At 43.1% G+C, this 11,993-nt stretch overlaps 1 protein-coding gene across 1 annotated transcript; it reads right to left on the bottom strand.

The window, feature by feature from the left end:
- Positions 1 to 214: 214 nt before the first annotated feature.
- On the bottom strand, positions 215 to 6,390 carry LOC135975294 (olfactory receptor 6F1-like). Its single transcript, XM_065565643.1, has 2 exons — positions 5,780 to 6,390; positions 215 to 1,450 (listed from the first exon to the last, which is right to left on the bottom strand). Exons 1-2 carry the CDS (start codon positions 6,388 to 6,390, stop codon positions 1,090 to 1,092), a joined length of 972 nt encoding a protein of 323 aa, XP_065421715.1. The 3' UTR covers positions 215 to 1,089.
- Between the last annotated feature and the right edge of the window lie 5,603 nt (positions 6,391 to 11,993).

Genomic DNA, 11,993 nt, shown 5'->3' with positions numbered 1-11,993 from the left:
AGAAACTTACGATTGCTCAACTTAGCAATTTGTTCCAACATCTGTATTAACACCACAAACAGGGAAAGTTGCTCAGATTTGTCACCTAAAAAGCATGGCTCAGGTGTGGAAACCTCCCTCACATCCTCTGCAGTGAAGACTAATGCAAAGAATTAATTTAGCTTCTCTGCAATGGCCTGACATTGAGTGCTCCTTTAGCATCTCAATTGTGCAGTGGCCCCACTGAGTATTTGGCAGGATTCCTGGTCTGATGTACTTAAAAAATGTTGGTGTAAGTCTTTGAGACTTTGGCTAGCTGCTCTTCAAATTCTTTTTTGGCCTGCCAAATTATACTTTTACAAATGACTTGCCAGAGTTGATTCTCTTTTTTTTTCCTCAGTAGGATTTAATTTCCTATTTTCCTATTTCTTTTTGCTTCTAACTGCTTCTTTGACTTTGTTGTTTAACCATGGTTGCACTTCTGTGGTCCTCTTACTATGATTTTAAATTTGGGTTACACATTTAATTTGAGCCTCTATTATGGTGTTTTTAAAAAGTCTCCATACAGCTTGTTGGCCTTTCACTTTTGTGACTGCTTTTTAATTTCTGTTTAATGAACTTCCTCATTTTTGTTTAGTTCCCCTTTCTGAAATTAAATGGTACTATGGTGGGTTGATTTAGTGTCTCTCCCCCTCCCCCGCCACAAACACATATGAATGTTAGCCTATCTAGGGCCGCAGCAAGGCTTACAACATCCAATGGAAGTTGGAAACCTACCTCCCTTGGGCCTTATGCAATTAACAATGGATCCATCCATACAGATCCTGCTGAGTGACATTCAAACCTAGCATCTTGGAATCTTCAACACAAAAAAGTTTCCTCCTCCCACTGGAGCTCATCTTTCAAGGTTGTTACAGTAAATGAGGAAAGTTGTATAGCAAAGACACAACAACATGCACTAAGGAAATGTTACATTAGGGTTTGGGGTAGGCTGTAGGTCCAACTGCAATTGCAAAAGAAAAGGAGTTGGCTGTCCTTTGAAAAATCCATGACTTAATTCTTTTGCTTCCTATATCAATTACCTTCATGACATTATGATTAAAGTTTTGGTCATTTTGATGACGTTTCTACTTTTCTAAAACCACTTAGTATTCCACTGACTGTCTTTCCAAAGGCTTCCTTCACCTCCTTGTTTCTTAGAGTGTAAATGAAAGGGTTTAATAGTGGAGTTACAATAGTGTTAAAGATGTTGACAGTTTTGTTCAAATCCAGTGAGTTCTGCGCAGAAGGCTTGAGAAAAAGAAAAATGGCAGAGCCGTACCAGATAGTCACAATGGTAAGATGGGCCATGCAAGTGGAAAAGGTCTTTTGCCAGCCTTGGGCTGAAGGGATTCTCAAGATGGTGGAGATAATGAAAATGTAGGAGACCACGGTTATTGCACATGAGACCATGATAACAATGAACGAGTCATAGAATCATAGAATCATAGATTATAGGACTGGAAGGGACCTCGAGAGGTCATCGAGTCCAGTCCCCTGCCCGCATGGCAGGACCAAATACTGTCTAGACCATCCCTGATAGACATTTATCTAACCTACTCTTAAATATCTCCAGAGACGGAGATTCCACAACCTCCCTAGGCAATTTGTTCCAGTGTTTAACCACCCTGACAGTTAGGAACTTTTTCCTAATGTCCAACCTAGACCTCCCTTGCTGCAGTTTAAACCCATTGTTTCTGGTTCTATCCTTAGAGGCTAAGGTGAACAAGTTCTCTCCCTCCTCCTCATGACACCCTTTTAGATACCTGAAAACTGCTATCATGTCCCCTCTCAGTCTTCTCTTCTCCAAACTAAACAAACCCAGTTCTTTCAGCCTTCCTTCATAGGTCATGTTCTCAAGACCTTTAATCATTCTTGTTGCTCTTCTTTGGACCCTTTCCAATTTCTCCACATCTTTTTTAAAATGCGGCGCCCAGAACTGGACACAATACTCCAGCTGAGGCCTAACCAGAGCAGAGTAGAGCGGAAGAATGACTTCTCGTGTCTTGCTCACAACACACCTGTTAATGCATCCCAGAATCATGTTTGCTTTTTTTGCAACAGCATCACACTGTTGACTCATATTTAGCTTGTGGTCCACTATAACCCCTAGATCCCTTTCTGCCGTACTCCTTCCTAGACAGTCTTTTCCCATTCTGTATGTGTGAAATTGATTTTTCCTTCCTAAGTGGAGCACTTTGCATTTGTCTTTGTTAAACTTCATCCTGTTTAACTCAGACCATTTCTCCAATTTGTCCAGATCATTTTGAATTATGACCCTGTCCTCCAAAGTAGTTGCAATCCCTCCCAGTTTGGTATCATCCGCAAACTTAATAAGCGTACTTTCTATGCCAATATCTAAGTCGTTGATGAAGATATTGAACAGAGCCGGTCCCAAAACAGACCCCTGCGGAACCCCACTCGTTACGCCTTTCCAGCAGGATTGGGAACCATTAATAACAACTCTCTGAGTACGGTTATCCAGCCAGTTATGCACCCACCTTATAGTAGCCCCATCTAATTTGTATTTGCCTAGTTTATCGATAAGAATATCATGCGAGACCGTATCAAATGCCTTACTAACGTCTAGGTATACCACATCCACCGCTTCACCCTTATCCACAAGGCTCGTTATTCTATCAAAGAAAGCTATCAGATTGGTTTGACATGATTTGTTCTTCACAAATCCATGCTGGCTGTTCCCTATCACCTTACCACCTTCCAAGTGTTTGCAGATGATTTCCTTAATTACTTGCTCCATTATCTTCCCTGGCACAGAAGTTAAACTAACTGGTCTGTAGTTTCCTGGGTTGTTTTTATTTCCCTTTTTATAGATGGGCACTATATTTGCCCTTTTCCAGTCTTCTGGAATCTCTCCTGTCTCCCATGACTTTCCAAAGATAATAGCTAGAGGCTCAGATACCTCCTCTATTAGCTCCTTGAGTATTCTAGGATGCATTTCATCAGGCCCGGGTGACTTGCAGGCATCTAACTTTTCTAAGTGATTTTTAACTTGTTCTTTTTTTATTTTATCCGCTAAACCTACCCCCTTCCCATTAGCATTCACTATGTTAGGCATTGCTTCAGACTTCTCGGTGAAGACCGAAACAAAGAAGTCATTAAGCATCTCTGCCATTTCCAAGTTTCCTGTTACTGTTTCTCCCTCTTCACTAAGCAGTGGGCCTACCCTGTCTTTGGTCTTCCTCTTGCTTCTAATGTATTGATAAAAAGTCTTCTTGTTTCCTTTTATTCCCGTAGCTAGTTTGAGCTCATTTTGTGCCTTTGCCTTTCTAATCTTGCCCCTGCATTCCTGTGTTGTTTGCCTATATTCATCCTTTGTAATCTGTCCTAGTTTCCATTTTTTATATGACTCCTTTTTATTTTTTAGATCGTGCAAGATCTCGTGGTTAAGCCAAGGTGGTCTTTTTCCACATTTTCTATCTTTCCTAACCAGCGGAATAGCTTGCTTTTGGGCCCTTAATAGTGTCCCTTTGAAAAACTGCCAACTCTCCTCAGTTGTTTTTCCCCTCAGTCTTGATTCCCATGGGACCTTACCTATCAGCTCTCTGAGCTTCCCAAAATCTGCCTTCCTGAAATCCATTGTCTCTATTTTGCTGTTCTCCCTTCTACCCTTCGTTAGAATTGCAAACTCTATGATTTCATGATCACTTTCACCCAGGCTGCCTTCTACTTTCACATTCTCAACGAGTTCCTCCCTATTTGTTAAAATCAAGTCTAGAACAGCTTCCCCCCTAGTAGCTTTTTCAACCTTCTGAAATAAAAAGTTGTCTACAATGCAGTCCAAGAATTTGTTGGATAGTCTGTGCCCCGCTGTGTTATTTTCCCAACATATATCCGGATAGTTGAAGTCCCCCATCACCACCAAATCTTGGGCTTTGGATGATTTTGTTAGTTGCTTGAAAAAAGCCTCATCCACCTCTTCCACCTGGTTAGGTGGCCTGTAGTAGACTCCTAGCATGACATCTCCCTTGTTTTTTGCCCCTTTTAGCCTAACCCAGAGACTCTCAACACTTCCGTCTCCTATGTCCATTTCTACCTCAGTCCAAGTGTGTACATTTTTAATATATAAGGCAACACCTCCTCCCTTTTTCCCCTGTCTATCCTTCCTGAGCAAGCTGTACCCATCCACACCAACATTCCAATCATGTGTATTATCCCACCAAGTTTCAGTGATGCCAACAATGTCATAGTTGTATTTATTTATTAGCACTTCCAGTTCTTCCTGCTTATTCCCCATACTTCTCGCATTTGTATATAGGCATCTAAGATACTGGTTTGATCTTTCCTCCCAGTTTTGTCCTGACTCTTTCTCTCTGCCAGTATAGCCCACACTCCCTCTTGTTTCCGACCCATCTCCCCGGTCTCCATGTTCCCCACTTACCTGTGGGCTTTGCTCACCTGTCCCCGTCGAACCTAGTTTAAAGCCCTCCTCACTAGGTTAGCCAGTCTGTGTCCGAATAGGGTCTTTCCTCTCCTCGAAAGGTGAACGCCATCTCTGCCTAGCAGTCCTTCCTCAAATAGCATCCCGTGGTCTAGGAAGCCAAAGCCCTCCTGGCGACACCATCTTCGCAGCCAGGCATTCACCTCCATGATGCATCTGTCTCTGCCCGGGCCCCTACCTTTGACAGGAAGAATTGAAGAGAATACCACCTGCGCTCCAAACTCCTTCACCCATACTCCCAGAGCCCTGTAGTCACTCTTGATCCGCTCAGTGTCACACCGCGCAGTATCATTTGTGCCCACATGGATGAGTAGCATGGGGTAGTAGTCAGAGGGCTGGATAATCCTCGACAAGGCCTCCGTAACGTCTCGGATACGGGCCCCCGGCAGGCAGCATACCTCCCGAGATGAAATGTCAGGGCGACAGATGGGCGCCTCCGTCCCCCTCAGCAGAGAGTCTCCGACCACCACTACCCTACGTTTCCTATTCGCAGTGGTGGCAGCAGACTCTCCAGCCTTAGGGGTACGAGGCTTCTCCTCCTTTACTGTAGGGAGTGATTCCTTCTTTCCTGTATCGAGAAGAGCATAACGGTTACCTATAACCACGGCAGGAGGGTTCGGAGCAAGGGTGGAGCACTGCCTGCTGCCAGAAGTAACCAGCTGCCAGTGTCCACCCTGAGCCATCTCCTCCTCCACCAGTGGTGTATCAGCAGTCCTGTGTACTGGGACAGCTACCTCAGCTGTCTCCACATGGACACTGTCGAGGAATTGCTCATGGACACGGATGCTCCTCAACCTAGCCACCTCCTCCTGTAGCTCTCCCACCTGCTGCCTGAGAGATTCCAGCAGCAGGCACCTCTCACATTGGATGGTCCCCCCAGCCTGGATATCAGTAAGTGGAAATTGCAAGTTACAGTCTTTGCAAAACCACACCAGGATCTGGGTAGAGGCATCCATGCTTAGGCACTCTGTCTGGCTACAGGCACAGGTGGAGGAGACAGTAGCAGTGCTGGCACAGGTGTTGCGGGTCTTCCTAACCATCGTAAGCCTCCCTCTGTCAAACTCCCGTCTGCAGCCCCCTGTCAGCTGAAAGGGTTGTTTAAGCAAAAGTTATGAATGTAGTTGCTTTATAGGTATTAAGGGGAATCAAGAGAAAACAGATGGAACTGGCAAGGGACCCTCGCCCCCTTCCTGCTCCCCTTCCAAACTCCCTTGTGAAACTCCCTGTTAGCAGCCCCTGTTCGCAAAGCTCCCTGGTCGCTTGTGCGCTGCTTTATAAAAGTCTGTGAATGATGAGTCGATGAATGTTGCCAGCTCAACGAGGCGCGCGTCAGCACAGGAAAGGGCTATCCAGGAATCTATGTCACAAATGAAATGATTGATGATATTTGGGCCATAGAAAGGCAACCTGGATATTAGAGACACAAGCACAGAGATAGCCAGGAAACCACACAGCCAAGAGGCAAGGGACAGCTGAGCACAGAAAGTGCTGTTCATGAGGGAACTGTAGCGCAATGGATGGCATATGGCCAGATAGCGGTCATAGGCCATGAGGGCCAGGAGGAAACATTCTGTGGCGCCCATGGAGAGGAGAAAAAACAATTGCAGGAGGCAGACAGCAAATGAGATGGTTTGGCTTGTGCCCAGCATGACGCCAATAGCCTTGGGAACACATGCTGTGGTGTACCAGATCTCCAGGAAGGAGAGATTGCAGAGGAAGAAGTACATAGGGATGTGGAGCCGTGGATGGGTCCTCACTAGGGCTATGATGGACACATTCCCTAGGATGGTTAGGACGTACATCACAGAAAACAGCACAGCAAGGGACATCTGGAAATACCAAGTTCCGGGAAAGCCCAGTAAGATGAACTCCTGCACGCTGGTTTGATTTCTTATTTTTGTCGCAGCCATGACGTCCATCTGTCAAGACATGAGAGATCATAAGGCATTTAAACACATTGAACACAAATTTGGGTGTGCAGAAGTACAGATCCCACAATCTGTTAATAAAGCTAAGATAAGAGAAGGTAAAAGGGGTACTACTCAACACCGTCCTGCCTTGTGCATCTTTCCATCTCCACAATGAAGATGAGATTTCAATTCATCATTCTTATAAGGCCCATGAGGATGCATGTTCATCCTATGGTATCTTTCATGTCTTAGGCTTGGTCTACACTAAACCCCCAAATCGAACTAAGGTACGCAACTTCAGCTACGTGAATAACGTAGCTGAAGTTGACGTACCTTAGTTCGAACTTACCGCCGTCCAGACCCGGCAGGCAGGCTCCCCCGTCGACTCCGCGTACTCCTTGCGGCGAGCAGGATTACCGGAGTCGATGGGGAGCACTTCTGAGTTCGATTTATCGCATCCAGACAAGACGCGATAAATCGAACCCAGAAGTTCGATTGCCTGCCGCCGAACCAGCGCGGTAAGTATAGACAAGCCCTTAATGATCTTGCTCAGCAACCCCACTCCACCCACCCCTGAGAAAGTTTCAGGATTGGTCCATTCTTTTCATCACTAACCTTGGAAGACAACTTTGCTGTCTACTCAGGACAGAGCTGGAGTTTTTGCACAAGTTGCATTGAAGGTTGACAGGATTTCTATTCCTAAATCCTTTGCACTCTTCTGACCTTCAATCGGGCTTGTGTTACTTGCGCCTAGAGTGGTAAAAAAAAAATCTAGAAAACTGTATCCCTTTGAAAAATGCCATTTTGTTGAAACTAGAATAATTCATGAAAACACACTAAGTTTAGCTGAAAATCTCATCAGGCTGGTGTCTCATGTTCAGAGTGAAATTTCTAATAAAAAAAACTGAAAAAAAAATCAGCTTTCTATACCATTATTTAGGGCACTTATTTGGGATGTAGGGAACCCAATTTGAGTCTTATTTTTGTTCCATATTGGAATGAAAACAAAGTGCGAAACCATGTCATTTTTCACAAAATAGAATTCTTGTTTCCATTTTTCATAGTGTCTTTTGAAAAACCCAAATCAAATTCTCAGTAACAAGGAAAAAAATAGAAAATAGCGGTTATGTTTATTATTTCTTGTTGTCTTCTAGTAGAATTTTAAGGTCCCACCTCTGGTTGGAGACCCATTGTGCTAGGCACTGAATAAACATAGCATAGAAGCCACCCCTACTCCAAAAAGCTTGCAATCTAAAAGACAAGAGACACAAACCAGTAAAAACAAACAACAAAGATGCAACTTCCAAGATTTACATTTCAATGGCTTCCCCATTTCTCTTTCACATAACAACCCACTACTCACCTCCCCTGAAAATCATCTCCACTCAAACCTTAAAGTCTGCGATAGACCAGAACTATAGTTAGGAATAATGTTCCAAACAATGTCCAAGGCCAAATGCTTAAGAAACCTATAACTCACCCCACTATTGCATGCATATTTGCCACATTTTACAATGGTGATTGCTCCCGGAGCTGAGAGAGACATCAGTTTATGGCATGAAGAATAAATGTTCGATCATCATTGTACCCTGGTATTTTCAGAGGGGTCTAGGGGACTCAGGTACCCAGCTCTCTATAACATTAAAATAATAGAATCATAGAATATTAGGGTTGGAAGAGACCTCAAGAGGTCATCTAGTCCAATCCCCTGCTCAAAGCAGGACCAACATCAACTAAATCATCCCAGCCAAGGCTTTGTTAAGACGGGCCTTAAAAATCTCTAAGGATGGAGATTCCACCACTTCCCTAGGTAACCCATTTCAGTGCTTCACCACCCTCCTAGTGAAATAACTCAGTGAAAGCTGCACCAGGAACTCCCTTAGGCTTCTTTGAACACCCCAGCTGCAATGTCCATTCTCTGTAGTGTTGTTTGAAATCATCCTCAGACAGATAATGATCCTTAGCACTTGTGTAGCTCTTTACAGCTGCATTGTGCAGAGAATGACCATTCATCTACACAACACACCAGCATTCTAGCGGCCTGATTGAAGGCACAGTGGAGTGAATGGTTGACTAGGCAAGTATAATTGTTCCCATTGTACATCAGGGACACCTAAGTCTCATAGATGTTAAGGTCAGAATGGACCATCATGACTATGTAGTCTGAGCTCCTGCACATCACAGACCATAGAACCTCGCCCACCCACTTCTGTATTAGACCCCTAACCTCTGTCTGAGTTTCCAAATTCTCAAATCATGGTTTAAATACTTAAAGTTACAAAGAATCCACCATTTACACCAGTTTAAACCAGCAAGTGACCCATGCCCCATGCTGCAGAGGAAAGTGAAAAAACCCCACTCTGACCTGGGGGAAAATTCCTTCCTGACCCCATATATGCTGATCAGTTAGACCCTGAACATGTGGGCAAGACCCACCAGCCAGACCCCTGGAAAAGAATTTTCTGTAGTAACTCAGAGCCCTCCCCATCTAGTTACCCATCTCCAGCCACTAGGGATATTTGCCACTAGCGGTTGCATATTGGCTACATGCCATTGTAGGCAGCCCCATCATATCATCCCCTCCATAAACTTATCAGGTTCAGTCTTGAAGCCAGTTAGGTTTTTTGCCCCCACTTCTCCCCTTCAAAGGCTGTTGCAGAACTTCACTCCACTGATGGTTAGAAACCTTTGTCTAATTTCAAGCCTAAACTTGCTGATGGCCAATTATAGCCATTTGTTCTTGTGTTCACATTGGTGCTTAACTTAAATAACTCCTATCCCTCCCTGGTGTTTATCCCTCTGGTGTATTTATAGACAGCAATCATATCTCCCCTCAGCCTTCTTTTGGTTAGGCTAAACAAGCCTAGTTCTTTGAGTCTCTTGTCACAAGGTAGGTTTTCCATTCCTCGGATTCTCCTAGTGGCTCTTCTCTGCACCTGTTCCAGTTTGAATTCATCTTTCTCAAAAACAGGAGACAGAATATTCCAGATGGTATCTCACTATTGACTTGTATTATGGTACCAACACTAACCTGTCTCTAATGGAATACCTTGCCTGATGCATCCTAGGACTGAACTAATCTTTTTCACGGTCTCAACACATTGGCAGCTCATAGTCATCCTGTGATCAACAATACACCCAGGTCTTTCTCCCAGCTTACAGCAAAAATTCTTGTTGTTAGTCCCTAAATGAATGACCTTGCACTTTGCACTATTACATTTCACCCCATTTCTATTATTCCAGTTTACAAGGTTGTCCGGAACTTGTTGTATGATATTCTGGTCCTCCTCTGTATGGGCAATACCTTCCAACTTTATGTCATCGGCAAATTTTATTAGCACACTCCCACTTTTTGTGCCAAGGTCAGTATTAAAAATGTTAAATAAGATTGGAACTCCACTAGTAACCTCGCTCTCTCCTGACAGTTCACCTTTCATTATGACCTGTTGTAGGCTCTTCTTTAAGCAGTTCCTTATCCACTTTTCAGTTCTCATAATAATCCCCATCTTCTCCCATTTAACTAAGAATTTCCTGTGTGGAACTGTATCAGATGCCTTACAGAAATACAGGTAGTGCAGATCTACTGCATTTCTTTTGTCTAAAATATCAGTTAGCTACTCAAAGAAAGAGATCACTTCGGTCTGCCATGATTAACCTTTTAAAAAAACATGTTGTATTTTGTCCCAATTACACTTAACCTCTATGTCCTTACCACTTTCTCTTTCAAAATTTGTTCCAAGACCTTGCATACAATTGAGGGCAAACTAACAGACCTGTAGTTTCCCAGATCATTTTTTCATATTCTTAAAAATGGGTACTATATTAGCAATTCTCCACTCATATGTTACATCCCCTAAGTTTACAGATTCATTAAAGATCCTTGCTATTGGGCTTGCTATTTTATGTGCCAATTCCTTTAATATTGTTGGATGGAGACGATACCCTTCCCCCTGCCCCTGATATAGTCCATTAAGCTGTTTGAGTTTGACTTCCACTTCAGACGTAATTTCTACCTCCATATCCTCGTTCTCATTAGCCACCTGCCACTACTCCTAAATTCTTCATTAGCCTTATTAAAAACGGAGGCAAAGTACTTTTTTAGGTGTAAATCCATGCTGAGATTATTTTTGATCTCTATCCCATCCTCAGTGCTTAGCAGTCCAACTTCTTTCCTTGTTTTCTTTTTATTTATATGGCAATAGAACCTTTTACTATTGGTTTTCATTCCCTCGTATTCAATAGGGGATCCACTATAACCCCCAGATACTTGTCAGCAGTACGACCACTTAGACAGCTATCCCCCATTTTGTAGTTATGCATTTGATTTTCCCTTCCTAAGTTTTGGAAAATGCACTTGTCTTGCTTGAATTTCATCTTGCTGATTGTTGACCAATTCTCTAATTTTTCAGGGTCGTTTTGAATTCTAATCCTGTCCTCCAAAGTGCTTGAAACCCTTCCTAGCTTGGCGTCACCTACAGTTTTATTAAGCATAGTCTCCATTTCATTATCCATGTTATTAATGAAAATATTGTGCAGTACTGGACCCAGGACTGAGCCCAGCAGGGCTCCACTAGGCACGCCGTCCCAGTTTAACAGTAAATCATTCATAACTACACGTTTGTGTACCCACCTGATAGTAATTTCTTCTAGACCACATTTCTCTAGTTTGTGTCAAAGCCTGACTTACATCAAGATATATCACATCAACAGCTTCCCCCCATCCGCTAGACCAATAACCCTGTCAAACAAATGTTTTGATTTAAAACTGAATGTTTTTAAACAAAAAAATATCATTTTTTTCAATGAAAGAAATGCATTACAATTTTGGATGAAAATTAAAATATCTTTATGGAGGATATGTCCATCAATGGCTATTAGCCAGGGATGGTGTCCCTAGCTCTGTTTGCTAGAAGCTGGGAATAGGTGACGGGATGATCACTTGATGATTACCTGTTCTTTTCATTCCTTCTGGGGTACCTGGCATTGGCCACTGTTGGAAGACATGATCCTGGGCTAGATGGACCTTTGGTCTGACCCAGCATAGCCATTCTTACGTTCTTATGTTATGTTCTTATGTTCTCTAAATATTAGATGCAAAAAACCCAACTGACTCTATTAGGTACACAGTTTAAAATGAATGCTATTTCCTTTTGCTCATCCTAGACTACAAAATATATATTTAAAAATAAAGATGAGCTGTATCCATTCTTCCTATAGGTCAGCTGACTCCTCAATGAGGCAAACTTTTAGAATGACGATTTCCAGCTGGCTCACATTGCCCTGAAAGGTGAAGGTATTTCACAATACAGTTACTTTCTTTTACAATTCCAGGTGTGTCTGGCTAGTGGATCTGTCTTACCAGCTGTGCTGATGGAACTTGTCAATATAAACTCCCTTCATTCCCAATCTTTTTCTCTCCAGGAGACACACAGCAGCCTTGGCTGCTGCTAAGTGGTGCATTGTAGGATGGCGTAACTTGCTTTCCCCAAATCTATATATATACATTGCAGGAAGATTTCTTAGGTGATTCTCATTTCTGTGATGGTAACTTTACACCACTGTCAAGGGGACTTAAAGTCTTTGTGATCATTCTACAGCACTTC

This window comes from Chrysemys picta, chromosome 13 (genome assembly GCF_011386835.1).
Source record: "Chrysemys picta bellii isolate R12L10 chromosome 13, ASM1138683v2, whole genome shotgun sequence".
In the NCBI taxonomy this organism is placed as follows: domain Eukaryota; kingdom Metazoa; phylum Chordata; order Testudines; family Emydidae; genus Chrysemys; species Chrysemys picta.
The sequence above is the reverse complement of the archived record's forward strand: the minus strand, read 5'-3'. Positions and strand labels throughout refer to the sequence as shown.

What these genes read in the sequence shown, in the direction of transcription:
- LOC135975294 (XM_065565643.1), bottom strand. Translation starts at nt 6,390, where the DNA reads ATGGCTGCGACAAAAATAAGAAATCAAACCAGCGTGCAGGAGTTCATC. An exon ending in GTTGAGCTGGCAACATTCAT is followed by an intron (nt 1,451 to 5,779) that starts CGACTCATCATT and finishes TCTATGATTCTA; the next exon opens with TGACTCGTTCATTGTTATCA.